This window comes from Triticum aestivum, chromosome 4A (assembly GCF_018294505.1).
Source record: "Triticum aestivum cultivar Chinese Spring chromosome 4A, IWGSC CS RefSeq v2.1, whole genome shotgun sequence".
In the NCBI taxonomy this organism is placed as follows: domain Eukaryota; kingdom Viridiplantae; phylum Streptophyta; class Magnoliopsida; order Poales; family Poaceae; genus Triticum; species Triticum aestivum.
Genome location: NC_057803.1, coordinates 590,698,209 through 590,721,605, shown reverse-complemented (window position 1 = coordinate 590,721,605; position 23,397 = coordinate 590,698,209). Strand labels below are relative to the sequence as shown.

The 23,397-nt window shown below is 46.3% G+C and overlaps 5 protein-coding genes across 6 annotated transcripts; 1 reads left to right on the top strand and 4 right to left on the bottom strand.

The window, feature by feature from the left end:
• The first annotated feature begins 2,961 nt into the window (after nucleotides 1–2,961).
• Nucleotides 2,962–5,378, top strand: LOC123087268 (uncharacterized). 2 transcript variants are annotated; one of them, XM_044509241.1, is made up of 5 exons: nucleotides 2,968–3,618; nucleotides 3,926–4,059; nucleotides 4,611–4,758; nucleotides 4,885–4,991; nucleotides 5,086–5,378. In XM_044509241.1, exons 1-5 carry the CDS (start codon nucleotides 3,318–3,320, stop codon nucleotides 5,125–5,127), a joined length of 732 nt encoding a protein of 243 aa, XP_044365176.1. In that variant the 5' UTR covers nucleotides 2,968–3,317; the 3' UTR covers nucleotides 5,128–5,378. The 2 variants fall into 2 exon arrangements, with proteins under 2 accessions (XP_044365175.1, XP_044365176.1); XM_044509240.1 differs by having other exon boundaries at nucleotides 2,962–3,618; nucleotides 4,611–4,991.
• Nucleotides 5,379–5,469: 91 nt separating this feature from the next.
• On the bottom strand, nucleotides 5,470–8,429 carry LOC123087267 (glucosamine inositolphosphorylceramide transferase 1). Its single transcript, XM_044509239.1, has 4 exons — nucleotides 8,131–8,429; nucleotides 7,909–8,037; nucleotides 7,580–7,747; nucleotides 5,470–7,478 (listed from the first exon to the last, which is right to left on the bottom strand). The coding sequence occupies exons 1-4, from the start codon at nucleotides 8,368–8,370 to the stop codon at nucleotides 5,799–5,801; spliced, it is 2,217 nt and encodes a 738-aa protein (XP_044365174.1). The 5' UTR covers nucleotides 8,371–8,429; the 3' UTR covers nucleotides 5,470–5,798.
• Nucleotides 8,430–9,131: 702 nt separating this feature from the next.
• On the bottom strand, nucleotides 9,132–14,561 carry LOC123087266 (magnesium transporter MRS2-A, chloroplastic). The gene is made up of 13 exons (XM_044509238.1): nucleotides 14,108–14,561; nucleotides 13,532–13,604; nucleotides 13,221–13,291; nucleotides 12,712–12,797; nucleotides 12,521–12,611; nucleotides 11,863–11,931; nucleotides 10,999–11,079; nucleotides 10,752–10,917; nucleotides 10,328–10,373; nucleotides 10,164–10,244; nucleotides 9,839–9,921; nucleotides 9,667–9,710; nucleotides 9,132–9,538 (listed from the first exon to the last, which is right to left on the bottom strand). The coding sequence occupies exons 1-13, from the start codon at nucleotides 14,465–14,467 to the stop codon at nucleotides 9,443–9,445; spliced, it is 1,347 nt and encodes a 448-aa protein (XP_044365173.1). The 5' UTR covers nucleotides 14,468–14,561; the 3' UTR covers nucleotides 9,132–9,442.
• Nucleotides 14,562–16,697: 2,136 nt separating this feature from the next.
• On the bottom strand, nucleotides 16,698–19,255 carry LOC123087265 (uncharacterized). The gene is made up of 4 exons (XM_044509237.1): nucleotides 19,048–19,255; nucleotides 17,899–18,022; nucleotides 17,490–17,557; nucleotides 16,698–17,038 (listed from the first exon to the last, which is right to left on the bottom strand). The coding sequence occupies exons 1-4, from the start codon at nucleotides 19,228–19,230 to the stop codon at nucleotides 16,916–16,918; spliced, it is 498 nt and encodes a 165-aa protein (XP_044365172.1). The 5' UTR covers nucleotides 19,231–19,255; the 3' UTR covers nucleotides 16,698–16,915.
• Nucleotides 19,256–20,015: 760 nt separating this feature from the next.
• On the bottom strand, nucleotides 20,016–21,604 carry LOC123087263 (probable aquaporin PIP2-7). The gene is made up of 4 exons (XM_044509235.1): nucleotides 21,220–21,604; nucleotides 20,803–21,098; nucleotides 20,535–20,675; nucleotides 20,016–20,450 (listed from the first exon to the last, which is right to left on the bottom strand). The coding sequence occupies exons 1-4, from the start codon at nucleotides 21,557–21,559 to the stop codon at nucleotides 20,313–20,315; spliced, it is 915 nt and encodes a 304-aa protein (XP_044365170.1). The 5' UTR covers nucleotides 21,560–21,604; the 3' UTR covers nucleotides 20,016–20,312.
• Nucleotides 21,605–23,397: the final 1,793 nt, after the last annotated feature.

Below are 23,397 nucleotides of genomic sequence, written 5' to 3'. Positions count from 1 at the left end.
TTATATTTGTTCCTGCCATGCAAGAAGGCTTACAAGATAGATATGGGCAGGAGACTTAATGCATGGAGTTGTTTATCTCTACAGGATGTAGGATGGGGCCACCAGAAAGAAAGATGGCATACAGGGTTAAACTAGCTAGAAAATCCAATCTGAGATGTAAAAAGATTGGACTCTTATATTTTATACTAGTTTATTTTCTTTCCAAAGTTGAGTGCATGCGTGAGGGGTTTAGGCCAGGTTCAAGTCAGTTATTTAAAGCCATTGTGCATGGATGTAAAAGGCAGGTTATATTTTTATGAAATAGACACGATGTGTTTTTAGGGTAGACACCCGTATCAAGTTTTGGAGGGATCTTTAGAAAACCTCTGTGTTGCGATTTCTCTTCGTGGAAATTGTTTTGCGCGTGAGTACCTTCGTCGAGATTGGTTTTCTCGTGCTGGGCCGCAAGGTTCAAACCCTCTACATCGTGTACATCGCGTGCGCGGGCGAGAGATTACTGCTATTGGTGGTGGAGTGTCATGAAAGGTCGGGCCGCAACGACGGATCGGATCTCGCCACGAGGTTCGGTCTATATTACGTTTTCTGCATGGCCATGCCATTGCAATGACAAGTCTCATGTGGTGTAATGTGGATTGTTCATTGTTGATGTCCCTCCCTGATAACCTTGTTGTCATGTGTTCATTCGGGTTATTGCAGAACCACTCCGACTACGGACAGTGCTACGTTCTTTCAATCCGGGACAAGAAGGTTGTAGCCTTTTCGGCGACGAAGACGGTTGTCATTGTACCTAGGTTTTCATCATTCGGGAGTGGACTAGGGCTTACTCCTTTTACTTTGGTGTCTCCCACAAGATCAATGTTGCTTTTTTGGTGATGACTGCTTCGGCGGACGAAGATCTCGACGGATCAAGCTCAAGTTTGTGTTGGCAGTTACTTGTGATGTCTTTGGCATGTGTCATGTCTTGATTGCACCATGTATCTGCCGCATGGGGTTGTTTCTCAGTTTCTTTTAATTTTATGTTGCTTGTAAGTAATTGATCATTGTATCTATGGACGCTTGATCAGTATATCTTTGTAGTTGTTTCTGATGTCTTTGGAAGATGAAATCGCCATAGGGGGGATGCGACAATCGGCTCTCGGCGAGCCAATCCGGAATTTGAGTGCACTGGTGAGCACCGAGGTTGCAGCAGTCGAACCGAGGGAAGGGGGATAGCCAGAGCGACCGGGACATCAAAGCTAGAGGGGGCATCGAAGGAGAACAGGTGCTCCCGAACAAAGCCCTGGAACGCAGCTCTAGGAGCCGTCGAACGAAGATTCCCGGCAAGAGGGCCAAACACTAGAGAGCCAAGGAGGGGCGAGATTGAGCAGTGAAGCCCGGACAATAAAGGACGTGAAAACTGTTGTCGAGACTATACAGCGGAGAACGTGAATATAAATCAAGTGCGCCTTATAGTTTGGAAAGGTGCACATCTTTTCTGAAAATTTGAAAAACAGTTTCCATTTCCAAGTTGATGTGATACGGCGTTCACTATACTTGCTCGATCTTTCATCTTTTTGACTATCTACCATACTCGAATTACTTGCGTGCGAACCAACCCTGACCGACGGCGTTGCTCGCTCGCCAGGGTACGATGTAAACGGGATGCCGACGACTTGTGGACTTGTTTACTGGGTGGCAGGCACAGCAACCAAACAGTGGCTGGATCTTTGGTTGGTACCAAGAGCCGCCCTCTTGAGGTTGACACTGTGCTGCTTCTGTTGTTCAATATTCTTTTTCTTCCAAGTGGTTCGCTTGGACCCTCGAGCTCGAATGGCTACTGCTTTAATTCAACAGGAGTCAGGCTTTGGATCCCCGAAATTGCACATGCAAATTTGTTCTAGTCAACAGTTTACCTAGTATAAATAATTATAATGCACCCTAATAAAATAAAAAGTTAAACTGCGTGCATAGTTTATTTTATACAGTATATAATAAAAACAAAGGTATACTAATGCGCATGTTAGGCTTGGCGCTGGCAGGCAGCGATGCCATCACCACATCTCTGTTGCAGATGCAACCAATAATGCAACGACAGAATAGTACTGAGCTTGAGCTTTGGCACATGCCAAAATATCACCACAGACCTACCCCCATCATACTACTGCGGTAATCAGTCTTTACTTCTAGGACATGCCAACATGTAGTGCAAGAAGTGCAGAGACAATCTATCGGCCACCCAAATTTTACCGCTCTGTCCTGAATGTAAGATGTTTTTGCAGTTTAATTTGGTTAAACTGCAAAGACGTCTTACATTTAGGTGCTTCCTCCATTTCCTTTTAGTCATATAAAGTTTGGTCAAAGTCAAACTCTATATAAAAGTTTGACTAACTTCATATTAGAAAATATCATCATTTACAATATGAAGTCGATATATTTTCATACTATACAGTTTTTTGGTATTATAGACGTTCGTATTTCTTGATGTAAATTTGATCAAACTTTGTGTAGTTTGACTCTGACCAAATTTTATACGTGGGGTAAAAAGAAACTTATTAGAAGATCCTTTCATTGTACTACTCCCTCCGTTCCGAATTACTTGTCGCAGGTATGGATGTATCTAGATGTATTTTAGTTCTAGATATATCCATTTATGTGACGAGTAATTTAGAACGGAAGGAGTATTTCTTTAGGAACGTTCTCTGACTGGCCATTTAACGAACGAACGGACCCGGCGGTCACCATTTCAAGGGTAAACCCAGCATGAAAACCGCCTGGGGTTTCATTTCGATTGGCCCATGCGTGCCGCACCGCACGTGGAGATATGCCACCACTGACGGACGGACGGTTAGCATATGGATGGAATCGGTTGGCGGAGCCAGAGCGATGACCAAGTACTACCAGCCAGCGGATCCCAGACCTTCCTTCCCGGCGATCCAATCGGCGGCCTACTCAGACCCAGCCCCAGCCCCAGCCCCAGAGAGATCCACTTGGAATAAGATAAGTAAAAAGCGCGCGCACGCATGACAGTCAGTATGTATATATATCTCGCCGTTTCTAGCTAGCTAGGCAGCGACTCTCCACGCCGCCGAAGAGCTCTTTCTCCCCCGACTAGTCTCTCGGCAGCTCGTCTCCCTCCCTCTCCTCGCGCACCCAAGAGGCCATCCATCTTTCCTCCCCCGACCCCATCCCCCTCCTCCTCCTCCTCTCGCACCTTATCTTACTCGTTTAAATACCTTGTCCTTCTCGGGCCTCCAGGAGAGAGAGAGAGAGAGAGAGAGAGGAACCAACCAGGAAGAAGGGCAGAGAGAGGGGGTGGGTGGAGAGAGAGGGACAAAAGCATGGCAGTGCGGCCCGGCATTGGCTGCACCAGCAGCAACGCCCTGGCACGAGCAGGATCGCGGTGTCTGGCAGCGGCGTCCCACGCGTCCTCCTCCTCACCTGTCCTCCTGCACGTCAATGGCGGCGGCGGCAGGCAGGCGCATCTCCTCTCGCGCAAGGCCACCGGCAACGCCGCAGGCTTATTAAGCGGGAGGACGAGGAGGCGAGGCCTATCCGCCGTCGCGTCAGCGGCGACGGCCAATGTCAGGCCGGCGTCGCCCCGCGGCGTCAGCGCCAGCGACGTCCTCTGGCCTTCCGCCGGTGAGTCCGTCCGAGTTCTTAAGCTTCGATGCTCTCTCTCCGCTTGGCTGGTGTGTGGTGTGGTGTTCCCGGATCTTCATGCTCTCTTCCCGGCCGTTCGTGTCAGATAGGTGTTGCCGGATATGGGTTTCCTCTCTTCAATGGCACCTGCCACACAAAGATTTTAACCATTTGAGAGCATCTTTATTTGCAAAGCCATAGAGTTTCATTAGCAGTATTACCAATAATTTTTCATCAGGAGTAAGGCCTCCGGTTTGAGATATTGTCCGGTCATGCTCATGCTCAAGCTGAAATTATGATGATGCAGGCGCCTTCTTGGCGATGGCGGTGCTGGGAAGGATGGACCAAATGATGGCCTTCAAGGGAGTGTCATTGACAATTGCACCACTGGGGGCCGTCTGCGCCGTGCTCTTCACCGCTCCAGACTCACCACCTGCCAAGGTTCCTACCTTACAAGTCAACACCAATTTTTTATTTATATATTTGTATCACACACAGCTACGAACAACCTAGGGCAGATTTACAATGACCTAGTGCATGCACTGATTACCTTCAAAGAAAATCTATGTGCATAATGCATCTAACCGTTTCTTACTAGTGTACATCTCCGAGAGTTGGTAGAATAGTAGTATATTCGTAACTACAGAATGCACAAGAGTGGCTGTAACTCAACATATCAGTTCATGTTAATTTTTGAAACAAAATTTCCAGCCAATGAACTATGCAAATTAATATTCTTCAAGTGCTCCATCCATAAGCTCATAAGCGGTTGGTATCAAGCATATATACTACTAGAACACTATGAACTTTGTTCAAGTCTCAGCCCACTGTGATTGATTTCTCAAGTCATCAACAGACCCATAAATTGTGATGATTCCTGAAATTTTTAGTGTAGTAAAAGGCCATGTTATACTAGTTTTTTCATGTGCCTTACAGTGAAAAGAGAGATCTGGATAACCAATACTAACGCTTTCAGGTGGAAATTCTTGCAGAAATATAACATGTTCATCGCTCAGATTGGTTGTGCGGCCATCGGTGTGCTAGCCCTTTCGTTGTTCGGGCCCGGATGGCTAGCAAGGGGTGCAGCTCTTTCTGCATCCATAGCATTCATGACCATCACAGGCTCTTCGCACCCTCCAGGTAAACCCTCAACAGAAATACTGAATTTGTCTTACTTAACTCTTATTTATATGTGCCTTCTTTTTTTCAGCTACAAAATGCAGCAAAGAAATATTTTGAGCTCACCTCTTTTTATGATAACTGCAGCTGCGAGCTTGCCTCTCCTGTTTATTGATGGTCCGAAGTTTCACCACTTACAACTTTGGTATGCACTTTTCCCTGGGGCTGCCGGCTGCGCCATCCTTTGCTTGATTGTAAGTTAACTGTACATCTCATCTATCCTGAAACTACAGCAGAATTATTAGATTGAGAATCAAAACATTGACCCTTTTACTGCACTTGTTGCAGCAAGAAGTGGTGGTTTACCTGAAGAAGAACTGCAAGTTTTGATTCAAGCGGTGGCTTTTCCTGATTCTTGATGGTTGTTTGATTATTATCAAACCTGAGGCATACATAAGTTGACGAAGCGGCCTTTGGATGAAGTTGATAAATGTAGATTTAGTCTTCTTGGTTCATTTACCAAGGAAAAGTAGTAGGAAAAGAAGCTGATTCTGCTTCATAATTGTTATTGATCATTGGTTCACATCATGAAAATGTGAAGTACATATATACCAATCCGAATGGAGCGTGATATTTCGACACAGAAATACCTCTTTTATCCAATAGTATTCTTCATGCAATACAGCTTGTGACTGCAAATGGCAAATGTAAAACATTTCCAACAACATCTGGTAATCTGAAATGAAAAAACAAACTATTCATTCTGAACCATGGTAGCAGTTGCATGCACACTGACAGTGACAAATTACAGTTTGCAAACCCGATACAACTCTGATTAACAACTGAAAAGGTAAAAAGTGTATCCAGTAATATATACAGGTGGGACCATAGATGCGATAAAATATGTTATCTTTGGAGACGTATAGAAATGGGATAATATACTTAACTGTATGCAAACGGTCACTTCAGTGTTGCACTACTCATCCTGAACTACCAACTTGGAAACTTAGCCAATCAGACTATGCAAATCTCAAGAAAAAGGTATCCAGTTATCTCTGTTACTATACATCCCAGCCATCACCTCGACTGCTAAAGAATCTTTTAGCAGATAAGTTCCCATAGACTTCTGAAAATTTAGCAAGGCATTTGCTCCTAACATGATAATGTGCTTGTGTGTTTCGACTAATGGCTACTCCTGAAAACTTAGACATATCAATTGCCCAAGCTGGCTTTACATACTCCACCGTGCTCATTGAGCTTGCATTTGCAAACAGAAAATTTAGAAGGACATCCTCACAATTGAAGAAACTGTCTACCATCTTCCTTCCTACCTCAGCCTTCTTGCTCCAATACCTCTCAAAGGCCAAGCCATGATCCATGAATGCTGCTCCAGTCAGTACCATGTTATAACCTCCTTGTTGCCGAGCATACCTCTCATTGCGGTATTCCAGTGGAGTACCTTCAGCGAGGCGTGGGTAGTACCCAACAATCCTATTAGGGTGCTCCCTCCATACCTTGAACCCACGCTCTAAGTCGTCACATGCCATCATGATATCATCATCAAGCTCCATAACAGCTCTTGTGTTAATTTTTTCATCTATGTTGAATCTATTGTTCAGAGTGTTCTTATCTTCAACTCTGACCCTGACAGGAACAGCCGACTTCAATTCATTTTGCACTGGCGGGCGACCTTTATTCCAGATAACCACAATCTCCCTCACTGATGCACATTTGGAGTAATGCTCCACAAACATCTTCAGATTCCAAAGACGGGCATCATATGTCATAGTTAACAGCGTGAACTGCGAGTACCTACCCTTGATTGGATATGGCTCTTCAGCACCATTGCCACCATATACGCAGTGAGTTCCAAGACAAGTTAGAAAAACTAAGACTAGTATTACTAGCACAACATAAACCCGTCCCTTCCAAGTTCTGTAGTTGATTCTCCCACCAAGAAGAGAACCCAACTTGTTCAAACTGGAAAACAGCGAGCTTAGCTTATACTTCAGAAAGAACTGCTGCTTTCCATGTAACAAGTCACCCCGTTTCTCAGTATGTGGAACATACCATCTGAGTGGTATCGTGCATCTAATTGCACCAATAAGCCCACCAAGCAGAAGAACTAGTAACAGAGTGACTCCATAAAACATGTACCCTACGGTCAGGCGGTGAACTGAATCGTTTGAGGGCACTCTATCACCATCCGTTACCCCAATCCAGAGTTGACTTGATGGAAGCCATTGAACATCAAGGTGATGGGATCGTGCACCGTTCCATGCATTTCGAGCCTTGCGGGGCTTGTCAAAGACAAATGGGACCTCAATTTCCTTGTATTCATTTGCTGTTAGGATTTCTACTCTGAACACTTTAATACTATGGCCAGACACACCACCACTCTGTTTGCCTATACGATAGAGATCGCCGTCATAAACGAATGGCCTGCCTCCATTTCTAAAACTCGACCCGTTATCCATGCTACCGATTGTATTATGCCTGTGTGGATTCCAAGGAGCAAGAGGAGAGCTGCTATACCAGATACTGAGCTCTCCATTCTGCTTCGCACCATAAGAACTTAAATCTGACCCAAGCAGCCAATAGGAACCCCTGAAATTTATGATGACTGAATCCACAAGTGGCTTCTCCAGAAGGACCTTCTCCAGTGTCCACTTAAGGGGGAAATCCAACGCACGATACAACCGGAGATCTCCGTTCTTGCTACTTTCAGGCATCATATAGACCTGTGGAGCCAATAGGCAAGCAAAGAAGCGCATGTGAGAATGATTACAACATGAACTTGTTGGTTACAAATAAAATAAGCAGCTGCGAGTGGGATATTTGCCTTGCTATTGTAGCTGAACACGTATGGGTAGGAGAGATGCCACTCCTCATCTAGCACCAGGCCCAGCTGCTGCCATGTCGCGCCGGCGTCCTTGCTCACGGCAGCGGCAATGTCGCCTTGCGATGTTACGGGGTTCTTCGTCTCGAAAAACATGTAGATGGCATCACCCTGAGGAGAATTTAGCTTCACGTCCATCAGGGCAAGAACAGGAGTCGATCATGGTCGTTGTCAAAATTCACATGAAAGATGGCCGGCAGGGTACGAATCACAATTCACAAGTACCACTGCTGATTTCACCTCTCGGTGTCCAGATGTTTGGTAGTTCGAACCTGGAGGAAGAGGAAGGGGCTGGCGACGAAGCTGCTGGGGGACCCGGCCTCCGCCACGTCCGCGCACGTCACCGCCGGGTTCGCGACGGGCCACGCCGCGCCCGCGTCCGCGTCCGCCGAGATTCCCCACTGCACGCACGCGAACCACACGGAAAGCCAAAATTAACGCCACGAGCGACGACGACGACGCGACTAGGGGGGGAATTGGGGCCGTTGAGGTACGTGTTCGATGGGCTTGAGGGCGAACGGGGAGTCGCCGAGGAAGACGCCGGCGGACCAGGAGCCCTCGGGGTCGGGGCGGCAGCGGCGGGCGTCGGGCGGGCTGGGGAAGCGGGGGGCGAGGGCGCGGGAGAAGGCCGCGGCGACGAGGGCCAGGAGGGCGGCCGCCGCGGAGAGGTAGGCGGCTGGGTGCAGGCGCCGGCGCTGCGCCGCCGGCCGCGGGGACGACGACGACGACGACATCGGCGGTTGGAGATGGGATGTAGTACTAGGTGGATACGTGTCGCGCGGAGAAGCCGTGCAGCCGCGCGCTTCGGGGGCGCTTTGCGCGGAACTGGACGTGACGGTTACGGGAAAAATCCTGGGACGTCGATGGCCGATCCGACGGCTGCCGTGAGCCCGCAGGAAGACGCAGTCTCGTCTTCCTTTGCCCATGGCCACCGGCACACCGTGCAGCAGCGTGACAAAACATCATATCATTGAGATTTTTTATTTTGTTTTGAGAGAACATATCATTGAGATTCGAGAGGGAAACGCGTGTTGTCTTTGTATTAAAAACAGTTTTGCTAAAGCACATCTAGATGTGCCATAAGTATTGCACATCTAAGTCCTATATCATTGATCTTACGTTGAGATTGGTGTGGATATTTTTTTTCTTTTTTCTTTTCCTTTTCATGCTTAATTCACTCAATTAGATATGCAATAAGTATGGCACATCTAGGGAGGTCGAGTCAGAGAGAGCTCGCACTATTCACAAAATCAATGGTGTTCACAATTGTCACTAGATTCACTTTCAAAAATATTTACTCATGTTGTGATTTACTATGTACTAACATAGTAATAATTATCAGCTAAAGACTCCATACATTTTGCGGCGAAGAGAGTAAGTACAACAGAAGTGCTTGTCATCATCACCGCTGTCGCGGGTTTTGGATGATAGGAAAAATAGATTCTGAAAAACATGGGCAGGAAAACAGCAACCATGAGCACGGTAGGAGCAAAAATGGATTCTGGACATGTTACATGAATTTCCAACATCATCAGTAACATCAATAAAAGTTCCAGATTTTTTCCCTTCTCAGCTCAATAAGGGGATGACATTCCCAGCAAAGTAGCAGAAAAATACTTGCTCCTTGGTATGGCGTGTGTATCAGTATCCAGAAAAACACTTTCTCCCAAGTTGGTATGTGTAAGCATCCACCAGCACACCAAAACAATGTCATGTCATGGATCCATACGTGCCTCCAGAAGAGATCAAAACCGCTTTATTTACAGTTCTAGATTTCTAGGCGATTCCGCATATGGTGCATGGTGTCTACAATATCTTCCTATCCTTTAGGTACTTGTACATGATGAAAAACCCGGCTACTGCTCCCACTGCTATTCCGCCAGTCGTCGCCCAAAATGCCCACTGCTCCAAAACAAACCAACTGTCAAAAAAGACGGGCATACGCTACATCGGGTACGAATCCAACGGCTAGTGCCGGCACGTGTCTGTCACTGAAAGCGGAATAAAATCTGAGGGGTGCGATGCTATACCGTGTTGTTCTCCAGGTACGATTTGAGGTTCATGCCGAATATCCCTACATGAAGAAACACGGTGATTTAGCCAGGTATAAACAGCATTGTTTAGGAGTGCCATGTAGGAAAATAACCACCTTCTGGTGAATAAGAAAGTACCCAAAGTTGTGAAATGCTCAGATTTGTATACCTGCGATTAATGCTCCTACGGCGACGCAAAATGTTCCGACCTGAAGAAGCAACTCCACTCTGCTTACTTCTAGTCGTCGGGAACTGTGGCAAGGGAAAACGTCATGTCATTGTTTATGAGCAAGTTGGCTACATATATTTAACGGCACCAAAATACGAGATCCTGTAATCCTCAGAATCGTTTGATACATCTGTTGTCAGAGACGTAGGAGCCACCAACTTATACTGGTTAAGTCATTTTATATTGACCTCAACCCAGTTCTTCAAGGCACGACATTCTTGCTTATGCGTAGAACCCAAAACAAACTTAATCAAAATGCACAAACCTTAAGTTCACTGCAATTGAATCTTCCATTTCTCTTGCAGAATCAAGAAGCCTCTCTGCTTGACCATGGCATGATTCACATCTGACAGTAAAAATGCACACCTTAATGAAAATACAAACCACAAGGAAGCAACATGAAACACAATAATTTGTTGCAGAGCTCACCTTTGAAGGTAATTTTCCAATAGCATCTCAATTTCTTCCTCTTCCTCTGTTGAGATCAAAAGTTGCCAATAAATTCAAGTGAACACCAATTAGGTGACTACTAATGAAATACTCTGAGCCACATAACCAAATTTAAAAAAAAAAACATTCCTTCTCAAAACTCCAAGCTGCTCCACATAAACATAACGAAAATACTTTCAGTTGTTTTCATTTCATCTTCATCAGTGGGCCTTCCTTTTCATTTGTTTCATTTCTTCATAAAAATATCACAAATGCCTTTGTACTTTGCCAGCTAAAACTACCTCCGTAATCCAAAAAATTAATCTATTGCTTTTCATACGATATTGCCCAAGTAATTAGATGGTAGAGTAACATACTAAAGGAGCAGAAGATGCAAAGTCGTAATGATAAATTTCAGCTGTACCTTCGGCAACTTGCTTTTCTAATGGAACAGAACATTCCATATCATCACTCACTTTATCTAGTGTACAATTTCTCCCCATAATGCATATTCGACGAATTTCATGGGGATCTTCAAGGAGATCGATGAGCATTTGTTTAAGATCACCTGCCCGTGAACCCAGCTCGACCTTGACAGATGAATATAGAAGCAAAATTAAATTAATTTACCAAATGAATCTAGGAGATGATTCTCAGGGCAGCTGTAATACCAATGATTGTTTGCTTAGACGAAGCTGCTCCAAAACATCACCTGTCAACCGATTTGGTAGAACTTCAAGCAATGTAGCCACCTGAGATGAAATCCCAGATACCCAGAACAATGTTAACTATCTTTTTTAGGTATTACAATAGGATGCATTTGTCATAAATGCAGCTGCTTGATTGACGGTCTCTGATCAATTTGCGTCATATTAAACCATCACAACGTGAGGAGTAGTGGCTTTGCTTCAGTCCATAGGGAATAAAAGGAAAACTTATCCTAAGGTGTTTCACTACTTTCCATTCCACCATAACAAGATCGCCAGTTCATCACAATGAAACTGCAGAGCCAGCATGGCAAGGCTCTTCCCTACTGTTTGGGTGTAAAATAAGATGCAGAGTCAGCGACCTGACCACAGATACGGTATTAAGTTCAAACAGGGCCCCAGTGAGCAACATAGCACTTGTCCTATCTCAGCTTGCTGGCAATTTACAAAAGAATACTTAGTACTATGGTCAGGCAACTAGACGGCTGAAACTGATTGCTAGCAAGTAGCAGTCATCCGGCGAGTTCAGTTGGCAGAGGTATTATAGGGAGGAGGATTTGCACCGGAGTTGGACACTTGTAAGAGACCAAAAGGCTCTCAGGTGTTAAGGCACGGCATGAAATTGTGTAAGCTAAACTAGGAAATAGGGAAAGGGAACAACAGTCCAGAAGTGACCGAAGTTATCTATTGAGGAACAGACTACAGATTACCCTTAAAATGAATGTGCGCCAAGAAAGCGAACAACATCGTATATGGTTCTGTACAAGCATATCAACTGATGTGAAGACCATAGACACCTTAAGGAGACATGACTTTTCAGGTACTCACACGAGGTTCAACATGCATTAATCTTCGTTCCAGCCTTTGTATTCTAGAAAGCAATGCAGCTTCAACAACCTGAACATAATGAAAACACAATGAAAGATTATATCATCTCGCTCCAATGTCTGACAGACCGGTACTCCCAAATTCTGTGAAAAATGCAAGCATGGCATGAAATATTGTCAAATTCAAATGGAAAGGCCACAATAGATCATGTCTTATTACCACTTTATTAACTGAACTGAATGTAAGAAGATTAAACGGGTACACTACAACCATAAAGAATTTAGGAAACCATGGATGATATCCGTATAGTTATTCTTCAAGATTCGACTTACTGGATAAGGGGACTCAGGATGAACAATCAACTTGCAACGATGCTATGCTACTTTTAAATTAAAAATACTTAACTGTTCGACATGATTCATTGGGAAAAATATGATATAGATATGAACAGAAATAAGCAGCTCTTTTACGAATGCTGAGGCTCCCAAATACTGGGTGAGTTCAAATCAGTAAACCTCAAGAGACAGAAAACTTCCCAAGTTTCTATTTTCTAAGGATATAGGTAGTGAAGAAAACATATAGCCAAGGCAACACGTTGTCAAATTAACACCATTTAGACTGCAAATGCAGATGAATATAGTATCTATATATTTATTACCTCAAGTTGAAAAGGCATTGCAGGCCCACCATTGATGTTCCTTGGATTTAACCGAGGTCGTAATAGCTCTAAAAAGACCTTTCCTCCTGGGCTACTCATGTTAGAGAAAATAACTGATAAGTTTGTAGCACAAACGATGACAAGTTCACCAATGCCAGTAGGTCTTTTTCTGAACAAACATACAAACTGACCTGTTATAATTGAATATAAGGACACGTTCATGCATAGCAATTGCTCGCAAGGAACCAAGGTTGAGTAATATGGCCTGTTCACGTACCTACAATAAATGGTGAAACACGAGTTTACATGCTACATATAAACCGTCATATAGCCATCTTTTATACAAAGCAATCAAGTAGTGCCTATTAGCATTTAATCAGTCATAGTGAAGGTTCCTGAAACATATAACTAAGCACAACTTCAGCTGATGTTATGAGTCTGACAGAAATTGCAGTGAACTTAACTTTATTTTCTTATTTTCCAATCTGTTAAAGTACATGTATTTGTGAAATCCATAATCTACTATAAAGACACCAGGTGGTTTTGACTTTTGGAGAAAAGGAAACAATTGTGCTGTCTTAGGAGTAGGTCGTCTGTCGCCCGGCATCTATTGTTTTTACAACTGAAAAGATGCAGATGACAAGAATACAGCAAACAGAGGGAGACCTATATAGTTAAATATTGGAAAGTTTCCTGTTACCAGCAGGGAAGGCATTGAATTCATTAGCCATAGTGACGGGTCAACGCTTCTTGTATCTCGTAGACGGAGGCCTGGCAGCACAAGAGTAAAATGAGATCGCGTGCAAGCACTTAAAAACAACAAAGAAGAATGTTAAGCATCCGTATCAAGAATATTTTACAATTATAACCAGCCAAAATCAAAGTAATGTGTAGTGGTGGTATATGGAGTTTATGCAATCATATGGAGAGTTCGAGCAAGTATGATTGGTGAACATGATGAAGTTAATGCGTTGTGGTACAGAGCATTGGAAACACACTGATTTTACATACCACTTGATTTCAGTAGCTGCCGGCGGCTTATTTTTTCGGTAGACACGCTTCCATTAGCTTTCACTTCTACCACCTGAGTAGAGTTCGATGGTGAGGTGGGGGTTAGTTTGCATCTTGCATGATGGTAAGCTCCAAACCTTGTATTGTGCATACCCCATCCCAAGCCCACCCACCCTTTCGGAAAACATGTCATCAAACTAGCATACCAACTCTTGATTTGAACTATAGGAGAACAAAAGTACACACTGCTCCTTCATATTTTTCGGTCACGACAAGCAATGACACGCTTTTGATGCGTGCTCAAGAAAAAATATTTGTGGTCAGAAATTCAGAATGACCAAATTACTGTATTTCCTTCTAGACTAGAGGCACGGAATGCTTGTTTTTACAGACTGCCTCGATTCTGTGGCAGTCTGAAACACTTTCAGAACAATTTTGCAGAAAGAGGGCATGGAGGTTGTGTTTCAGAGCAGAGGTGGGCATTCCTGGTGGATGATGATGATTTTCATGTGGCAATGGCAATGTGTGATTGCAACAATTCAATTTCTGGCCGGCCGGAGTTGGCCGGGGACCTACCTCGTAGACGGGCTCCCTGATGCCAAGCGAGATGTAGTCGGCGGCGAACCGCCCGGAGCCCCTCGCCGCCCCCGCGCCCTCCGCCCCCCGAGCCACGTCGTCCTCGCCCGCCTCCCTCCCTCCCACATCCTCCTCCTCGTCCTCCTCATCCACCTCCTCCTCCTTGGCCGCGGCCCGCCCGTCGCCCCCCTCCGCGGCCCGCGGGAGCGCCTCTCCCCTCCGCGCGGCGGCGGAGAGGCCTAGCTGCGGGAGCGGCAGCCTCCGCAGGCGGCAGACGAGCTGGAGCTGGAGCGGCAGCGGGAGGAGGTGGCGGACGGCGGCCTGCGGCGGGCGCGGGCAGGAGGCGGGCACGGACGCCATGGGCGCGCGCTCCGCGGGGGCATGAAGCGCACCCGCCCTGTGTTTTTTTGGGCCGGCTCGGAGGGCGACGGCAATGGCGAGGTGGAGGGCGGAGGGGGAGGCGGGAAGAGGGAAATGCTATCCAGTGGTTGGGCTGGTGGCTGTCCGGCCTCCCGCGGAGGGGCATCCGGGCCGTCCGACGCCCGATCCGACGGCGCAGGCGGGTCGGGGGCTGGCGATTGCTCCTTTGTCGTCCGCACGTACCAACTGGCCGGCGGGGCCTCCGGGGAGTGAGTTGGTGAGCTCATTCCACGGCTTGTCGACAGCTGGTGGTCCCGTCGCCGTCGCCGTCACGTCGTCGCCGAGCTATCCTTCTTCTTCTTCTCCGGCGACAGCGAGCGCGGGAGAGGGAAATGTGGTAGAGAAATCCCGTCGGCCGTATACGCGCCCGCGAAGACGACTGTTGATGCGCGCGCGCGTCGTTTGTGTTCGGGAGGCTTTTTTTTTTTGTCTGATTTGATTGATACAGGCGTTTTCTCGAATATGAATATCGGATATTTCGGATTGTTCACTGCCACTTTCCACCTTAGCTGAGACTGTCGTTTAGTTTGTGCTCCGACCACTCGGCTACTGGCATAGGCAAGCTTGGGTTCCGCAAAACATAGTATATTACTTCAAAATATACTAGAAGTATCAAGCTATCCTTGTTGAAAATATGCACCGGAGACAATAATAAGATATTATTATGATATTTTTCATTTTCGTAATTAAGTTTATATTTATGTGTTATAGTTGCATTGGTTCTTTATGAATTACTGAGAGATTACATCGTTAGTATGTTGTCGGTATTTTCATATAAAGTATTTATGTTGTCGTTATTATTTAGGTTCCTCCCTGGCAGCCTACAAGACACACAAAGTTGTGTAGAACCTTCATGTGAATATCCAATAGTTATCGTCCCAACAAAGAGCGGAGGAAAATATTGATTGTGGCGTTTCGATCACACTCAATGTGTTATAAAGTCTTGTGTGAAGTAATTGTTCAAAAATTTGCAAGTGCCACTATTGAAGGTAGGCGAACCAGAAGCCGGGTTGATCCAATCACATAACACAAGAGGAGCCCGCCTGTATTTCGTCTTCGAGGAGGACTGATTCCAAAACTTCAGACAAGTTCGGAGGAGCTACTGACGATACATTATACCTGGGAGGATAGTCATCATCTTGGCATGCAAGCCAAGGTTCCTTTGGTCAACTCTGAGTCGGGGTCGATTAGAAAATCTGTAAAGCCTACTGCTAAGTAGATCGAGGATCATCTGACTTATCATCAACACCTCGGTAGCTATTACCACATCCTATCTGTAACCCCCCTCACATGAGGCGTTTTTACCATTAATCAAAAGCAAAGCAAGAGATAGGGTGTTACCTCAAACCATGACGGTCCGAACCTAGGTAAAAACCTCGTGTGTGATCCCTTCTGGTACATCCAGCCGCGCTCTCCACCCTACTGAGGACACTGGCGGTTTTCGATACCATCACCTTAGAGGTATGGTCTTCTATCATACATGCGGCCTCGTGGTTGGTGTGGAAGACAAAGCAGCGGCTCTGAATCATGTAGTAGGGTGCCGACTCTAGTTGCCTGGGTGATAGAGTCATCAGCTCATCTGGTACACAACCTCGAGGCCGGTGCGTGTGTTCTTGAGGTTTGTATGCCAGAGCGGCAGCTCCGGGTCGTTTGATAGGGTGTCATATCCAGTTGCTTGGGCGGCAAAGTAGTCAGTTTGCTTGGGGCGCAACCTCGGGGCTGGCGTGTGTGTGGGTATGTATTAGTTTTTGGCCAATTTTCCTTTTATAAACAGGTCAATTATCTTCTTGTTCTTATATGAAAAAAGGGAGAGCTCCTGCCAGTTGCTAAAAAAATGTTTGCTTCAGACTTTCAGTCAAAATCTAGTATTAATTGAAATAGTTTTTGCAAGAGTCTTATAGATTAGTTTGCTAAATATTAATGAAACGATTGGGTCTGACAACAAAAATATTTCCAGGGACGCCCGATTTGATACTAGGTTTCTTTTCCCAAATTACTGATCTCATAAGTGTAGTGAACTCAAACCATAACGTGTTCACCAAATTGATGCAACCAGGGCGAATCCTGATGCATGAGACATTAAGTTAAGTCATCAACAGAACCACTAGCGGCGGCCCAACACGACTACACGAGACTGCAGGAGATGTCACGAATCAGTCGCATGAAAATGTTGAGAGATTCCAGTCAAATTTCTCGCTGTTGGAATTTGGACGTGCTCCGACGTTCATCTGAGATAACCCTAAAACAATTCGAAGCACCAAAAGGGCCTCTCTGAGTTACCAGCGGGCGATCTACAACAAGGTAACGAGCACGGGGACAGAGTGGCAGCAATGCTAAGAGTGCTACACTGACACGAATCATCAGGAGGGAGCAAGGAGTTACGAGTGCTCATGACGGTGAGCCGACACCAGAGGCATCAGCCTCGTAGAACAAGTTGTAAGCCTCGGCGACTTCCATGTACCACATCGCTTCACGGTCCGGCTGCGTCGAGAGATCCACTATCTTGTGCACCTGCGACGATCAAATCCAGGAGGTAAGAGATGTATCTGACAGCATGCACCGTGATGCAAGATATAACGGCTTCTCTGTGAAATCTCAGGTGTGGTAAGCACTGAGCATACAAACAGTAAGCAACTGCTGAAGTGTGCACTTAAGACAAAAACTGTAATTTTTGGCCCAAAATCATGAGTGTTGTTGAAGTTAAAAGGATGAACGCCTCGTTCATGAGTACTAGTGTACTACGAGCAGACATTACTATTATTCTTTCTATTTGCATAATCATTAGACAGGCAGCCTGGAACTCCAGGTGTTGGCTCAAGTATTCAAATGGTTTCAAAACTGAACTTCACCTCAAACAATATAGAAAGCACCAACAGAAAACCTCAAAATTTCAGTATATGGATACAGATATGAATGTAAGCAGACAAGGATGGGCAAAGAGTGTAAGGGAGGGAGATGGAACCTTGACCGCTGGCAGATTTTCGGTAGACTCTGGCGCAATATATGCCCCAATAATCAGCACATACATCCCTACAGCATGAGATAGGGCCGTCAGTAAACAAATCGTGAACTAGCCTGAAAAAGAAGCAGAGCACGAAGAGAGTAAAAGCATTGCAAAATGCAAACAATAAAAATACTACTGTATGTAACACTTTGCCATGATAATTAATTTAACTCATGGGGCATCTTGTCTTGTGGTAAATTCTAGGTTTTCCGCGCTTATTTTTGCAAGCAGTTTCGCATCAACAGCACTACAGCAGCAAAACAACACGTGCAATTTGATTATGTCGCACAGGCAAAGTTGATCTTCAGAAACAACATATCTAAGAAACGGAGCATAAGCAGAGGGGATCGAAGAAGGTTGGGAGAACCTGGGCGCCAGGGCTGGCCCTTGGCATCCTCGGACCGGAGCATGAACTCGGTGACGCAGGAGCCGTCATCCACGAACAGGCTCCCGTTGTCGCCGGTGCTGTAGTCCACGCGCACGATCACGCCCTGCCTGCCGCTGCAAGTCGTCAGGGCTCCGAGCAGGGGAACGGGGAATGGCGGGGAGAAGATGTGGGATGGGTCGGGGTCGGGGACCTGGATCCAGGCTCAAGATGGCAACGGGGACGAAGCCCATCGGATTTTGCCTTCCCAAACCCATCCCCACGAGAAAATCGTAAATCCGTCCCCGTCCCCATCACCGTGTGCGGGGCTAGTTTTCTGCCCGTCCCCTAAACCCATCGGGTTTCGGGGAACCCACGATAAAATCAAAATATTTAAACAAACATAGTGGCGACAAAGAATAACATTTCAGCAGCAAAACAAGCACATTTCAGCAGCATAACTTGAGTAAATTTCAACAAAAAACAATAGTAGATGGTTCAACAACTATATAAGTTCTGAAATAGAACTTATAGTTCACAAATCACTTTAAAGTTGGAATCATCATGGCATCTTTCACATCTCCAAGCCTCCAAACGACCATCTTCAAATCTTCCAATGCCAAATCAAAGTGCCAATAACTAGGGAAGATCAAAATTCACTCAAGCTAAAGTTAAACATGAGAAAATTATACACATTAGTATTTGAAATTCGCAAGTACCTGTACTTCACCTGCATTCCCTCTTGAATGTCTTGAAGACAACTCTAAAATCTTTGTCCTTATTCATTGTCAGCATCTATGAGAATCAAATAAGTAGTAATGAACATCTTATGAAACATTGCAGCAAGATAATGATAAAACTTTATGATGATATGTAAAGAAAGACACACCTTTATATTTGTTTCTTATCCAATCTTGTTAACACATCAAGGCCTCTAAGATTTCGGGGGTAAGATGACTACGGTGGTCAAAATAATAATGTAATTTCACGGGTATTGCCGGGTTTCGGGTTCGGGGACTACCGAAACGGGTGTAAACCCACGAAACGTGTCGGGTTGTATAATGTGCCCAACAACAGCTCCGCGGGGATGAAAAGATGCCCATCCCCATCTCCTAATAGGGTAAAAACCCATGGGGACGCGGGTTTCGGGGCCCCATTGCCATCTTGAATCCAGGCGCGCTGGAAGCGGATGCCGAAGAGCATCTGCGCCGGGGAGGAGCCCTCGGAGGAGGGGGCCGTGGTGGAGCCCGCCAGCTGCGAGGCCAACAGCTTCAGCGCCGCCAGCGAGTAGTCCATCGCCGTCCGGCCGCCGCCGCCGCGGGGGCGCCCCTCCATTTTACTCGCGGTTGCGATTCGTGCTGGTCGCAGTTGCGCGTATGTTCTTTTTTTTATGCAAAGTTGCGCATATGGTGGTAGGGTAGGGCTCCACATCCATACACGATACGCGGGCTTCCAAACTGGGCTCAGACGGTGAAAGGCCCAAACATCTGAATTCTCGCTATCATTTGACCATTTTTTTACTCCGCTGATTAACTTAACATCTCACGGTCCCGATATCTCTCGGGAGTGCCCTTGTTACACGCTAAAAAACCCTATAGGGAGGGTAATCTGGTGGATTTGCAGATCGTGATGCCGTCCTAGTCTCCTAGACAACTGTTTGCGATATGTTGCCAGCCGCAAGCGTTTGAAAAGCGCGGGTGATAGTCTGATAGGTAGCCCTATCGCACAAGTGTTTTTAGGCCGCATCGTGCATGATATACCATACTAATGCAAACATTTTGTTTAAGCAAATTGTGTGGGATGTTTAGCAAGTCTCATACAGCTTGTCCCAGATAGCTCTCCCGATCACACACGTGCACTTTAGTGTCTTCGTGTGTGGTCTGAGGAGCAATCGCAGACGATTAGTCTGGGTCTTGTGCGGTGGACCCCTATCGCACACCTTCACATAAGACGGCGGTTTAAAACTATGTCAGAGGAAGTAATTTAAAACTATTTGCATCCTGCAGCAGTGATCTCACATGTTAACGAACAACACACATCAAGACACGCTTAATTAACCAACGGTACTATAGCAAGATTCCGTACGTTACAGGGCCAAGAGAGGTAGTAAAAAGGGACCAACAAGTTTTTATTCTCATTACACGGATGAAAAAGAGGTAAATACACCAGTGATGATTAAACTTATTATGGATGTTCACTCTATTGTCTGAATTTGAAAAATATGTCAAACCGGCTCTAAAACTTGGCACGAACGCGCTAATCTCATTCGTAGACGTAAAATGCGTCGACACATATAGCATCGTATACGGCTGAAGTGGCACCGACATGGCATGGGACCCACTTGTAGCGACGAAGCAATAGTACCTACTGTTATACGCATGCGCATGCATGGTCTCCTCGATCTCCACGATCGATCTTCAAGCGGTGGAGCTGTTCCTCTTGAAGGAGCCCATCGCCGCCAGCGACTCCTTCACCACAGCCCCGTCGCGCAGCACGATCTTGTGGTAGAACGCCGCCATGGCCGCGCCGGTGAAAGGCCCGACCCAGAAGATCCACTGCATGCAGATCATCAACGGGACACTTTATTTTAATCTCATTAATTTTCTAACAACAGCAATTAATGGGTCCCACGTACGTACGTGTTGCTTCCAGGTTTCGTGCTGGTTGTACAGCACGGCGGCGCCCAGGCTCCTCGCCGGGTTGATGCCCGTGCCGGTGATCGGGATGGTGGCCAGGTGCACCACGAACACCGCCATGCCGATCGGGAGCGCCGCCACCAGCTGCACGCAGTTAATCGACGACAAACCATCATATACATAGTATATAGGCACTTCCGGCCGTGATCACCACGAGCTAGCTAGCTAGCTGAGAGTGAGTGAGTGAGAGGAGAAGGCGTCTGGTACGTACGGGGACGAAGGCGTCGCGGGCGGTGCGCTTGGGGTCGGTGGCGGAGAAGACGGCGTAGGCGAGGACGAAGGTGCCCAAGGTCTCCGCGCCAAGGGCCGCCCCGAGCGAGTACCCCCCGGCCACCGCGTTGGCGCCGCCCCCCAGGTCGTCGTAGGGGTGCTTCATGATCCCCTTGACGACGCCCACGCCAACGACGGCGCCGAGGCACTGCGCCGCCACGTACAGCACCGCGCGCACCAGCGTCACCTTCCCGGCCATGAAGAGCGCGAACGTCACCGCCGGGTTTATGTGCCCACCTGCATTGCATGCACATGAAAGACGACAATTAGTTCTAGATACACTCATTTCTATCCATTTCTATGACAAGTAATTATGGGCGGAGAAAATATGGTGTGATAGAGATGTGTATATACCAACCTGAGACGCCGCTGGTGGAGTAGACGAGGACGGAGACGGTGGCGCCGAAGGACCAGGCGACGCCGAGGTAGCCGACGCCGGTGCACCGCTCGTCGGCGGCGGAGGACTGGTTCCTGTACCCGATGACGGTGGCGATGCTCACGTAGAGGAGGATGAGGGAGGCCGTGAACTCGCCGATGAGGGCGCGGTACAGGGACCACGTGCCAAGCTCGCTCGTGTCCAGCGCCCGGACCGCTGGCGGGTCCCCGTACGGCACCCTATGGACGACGATATCTGTTGTCTCTTCGTCGGCGGTGACCACCTTCTCCACCTCCTTGGCCGCTATGGTCGTCTGCGGCATGGTCGGTCGGCTTGGTTGGAACCTCTCTCTCTGTGTGTGTATGTGTGAGAGAGAGAGTCTGGTAGTAGGATTGTTCACGCCAAGAGTGCAAGCTTAAATAGGCATGATGGTGGTCAAGTGCTGGCAAAGCTGCATGCATGCGTGATGGAGGCTGTGCTTGGACTAGATACTTGGAGTTGGAGGAGGTTTTCTCCTTGGAATCTACTCCTACATGTCCGAGAGCTTCTACCGCACGGGTGATTAACCTAACGGCGGAGGTGGAATATAACCAACAGGAACCCTACACCTACGATACTGTTTTTTTTAGGGTCACATCTACGATACTGTTAGTAAGCCTTTATCAATCACATAACATTTCTTACGTAGATGTAGCATTGCTCTTCCGTTTACGAATTATATATGTCGACCGGATCTTCATCCATTGTTCAATGGTGGATCGCCCCATTAATTTATCTTTGCTTATTCTTAAGTCTTAACGGATCCATAAATACCTGGTCCCCAATTTTGGATCTCAAATCTTCTCCCGGATCCTCCTGGACACTACTCCCAGATCTTGCGCCGCTACGTACGTGTTTCTCCCCCGGATCAGCCCGCCCCGCAACCCCCGGTGTGCTAGGAGGTGGCGGTGGCGGCCGATGTTCTTCTCATGAAGGCATGTTGTTTCTTTTGTTGTCCGTCGGTGTTGCTCGATGTGCATCGTTGGGGAAACCATCGTCTTGTTCAACAGCCTCTTCTTCTGAGACTTTGTGAGCAAGATCATCGGCTTGGTCTCACGATACTGACCGACCACTTGCCTATACCAGGGTGATGCCCCATTTTTGCCAATCTTTGTGGCACGTGGTGGCCTACTATTGCGCGGGTTAAATGAGGTCTGGTCTTCTAAATGTCTTGTAGGTACTTTAGTGGTTGAGTTTCTCTATGTTTTCCATTGCAAGTGAAGCCATGGTGGCACAACGAAGATGAGTCTGGTAGCTGGCTGGCTTCGGAAAGAATATTGAGGTGTATGGCATTGGTTGTACATTGTTCAAAAAATCTCCCGATTCAGTGATTTATCGTCCGCTTTATCTCTACTCCTAATGAAGCAGTTGGTAGCATCGTACGGTTTATTTTCGTCCTCCTCCCACCTCCCCTGGTTTTTTTTCGTCCTCCCTCCCGCCTCCTAATTTCGTTGGTTTTTTTCGTCGGTTTTTACTAGCCCCCTCCCACCTTTCAATTTCGTCTGGTTTTTATTCGTCCCGCCTCCCACCACCCCCTCGTACTGGTTCTTTTTCTCTCTACTCTTTCCTTGCAAACCAATAATGTCCTAACATACAAAAGATCATGAATCTATCTTTCCTTACCCGAATCAATCGCTCCCTACATCAGTGCATTTCTTTATTAAGAAAACTAACACGTAAATTTTAACACATTGTAAACAAATCCCGTTATGGACCTAATTAATTTATTATGGAATCTATACGTGGTCGCATTGGTTCTTTTACTCTTCACTCTTTCCTTGCAAACCACTAATTTCCTAACATACAAAAGATCACGAATCTATCTTTCCTTACTCGAATCAATCGATCCCTATATCAGTGCATTTCTTTATTAAGAAAACTAACATGTAAATCTTAACGCATTGTAAACAAATCCCATTATGGACCTAACTAATTTATTATGGAATCTGTAACGGGATTTTTGTAACAGAATCTGTAACACATTGTAAACAAATCCCTTTATGGAATCTGTAGTTTAGGTTCTGATTCATTTCAATCACGTAAATAAATAGGTAATTAACAATTCAGAACTCGCACCATATATTTGAGATTATCTTCCTAAAATATAGACGTAATATTTTC

Excerpts from the sequence above, each read along its gene's own strand:
- LOC123087263 (XM_044509235.1), bottom strand. The coding sequence starts at position 21,559 with ATGCCGCAGACGACCATAGCGGCCAAGGAGGTGGAGAAGGTGGTCACC. Across the intron at positions 21,099-21,219 it reads CTCCACCAGCGGCGTCTCAG|GTGGGCACATAAACCCGGCG; the intron begins GTTGGTATATAC and ends CATGCAATGCAG. Across the intron at positions 20,451-20,534 it reads ACGAAACCTGGAAGCAACAC|TGGATCTTCTGGGTCGGGCC; the intron begins GTACGTACGTGG and ends ATCTGCATGCAG.
- LOC123087267 (XM_044509239.1), bottom strand. The coding sequence starts at position 8,370 with ATGTCGTCGTCGTCGTCGTCCCCGCGGCCGGCGGCGCAGCGCCGGCGC. Across the intron at positions 7,748-7,908 it reads GCCCCTTCCTCTTCCTCCAG|GGTGATGCCATCTACATGTT; the intron begins GTTCGAACTACC and ends AATTCTCCTCAG. Across the intron at positions 7,479-7,579 it reads TGTTCAGCTACAATAGCAAG|GTCTATATGATGCCTGAAAG; the intron begins GCAAATATCCCA and ends TTGGCTCCACAG.
- LOC123087265 (XM_044509237.1), bottom strand. The coding sequence starts at position 19,230 with ATGGAGGGGCGCCCCCGCGGCGGCGGCGGCCGGACGGCGATGGACTAC. Across the intron at positions 18,023-19,047 it reads GGATTCAAGATGGCAATGGG|GGCGTGATCGTGCGCGTGGA; the intron begins GCCCCGAAACCC and ends AGCGGCAGGCAG. Across the intron at positions 17,558-17,898 it reads GGGCCAGCCCTGGCGCCCAG|GGATGTATGTGCTGATTATT; the intron begins GTTCTCCCAACC and ends CTCATGCTGTAG.
- LOC123087268 (XM_044509240.1), top strand. The coding sequence starts at position 3,318 with ATGGCAGTGCGGCCCGGCATTGGCTGCACCAGCAGCAACGCCCTGGCA. Across the intron at positions 3,619-3,925 it reads CGTCCTCTGGCCTTCCGCCG|GCGCCTTCTTGGCGATGGCG; the intron begins GTGAGTCCGTCC and ends ATGATGATGCAG. Across the intron at positions 4,992-5,085 it reads GCGCCATCCTTTGCTTGATT|CAAGAAGTGGTGGTTTACCT; the intron begins GTAAGTTAACTG and ends CACTTGTTGCAG.
- LOC123087266 (XM_044509238.1), bottom strand. The coding sequence starts at position 14,467 with ATGGCGTCCGTGCCCGCCTCCTGCCCGCGCCCGCCGCAGGCCGCCGTC. Across the intron at positions 12,612-12,711 it reads CTTATATTCAATTATAACAG|CCCAGGAGGAAAGGTCTTTT; the intron begins GTCAGTTTGTAT and ends TAACATGAGTAG. Across the intron at positions 10,245-10,327 it reads TTGGAAAATTACCTTCAAAG|ATGTGAATCATGCCATGGTC; the intron begins GTGAGCTCTGCA and ends TTTTACTGTCAG.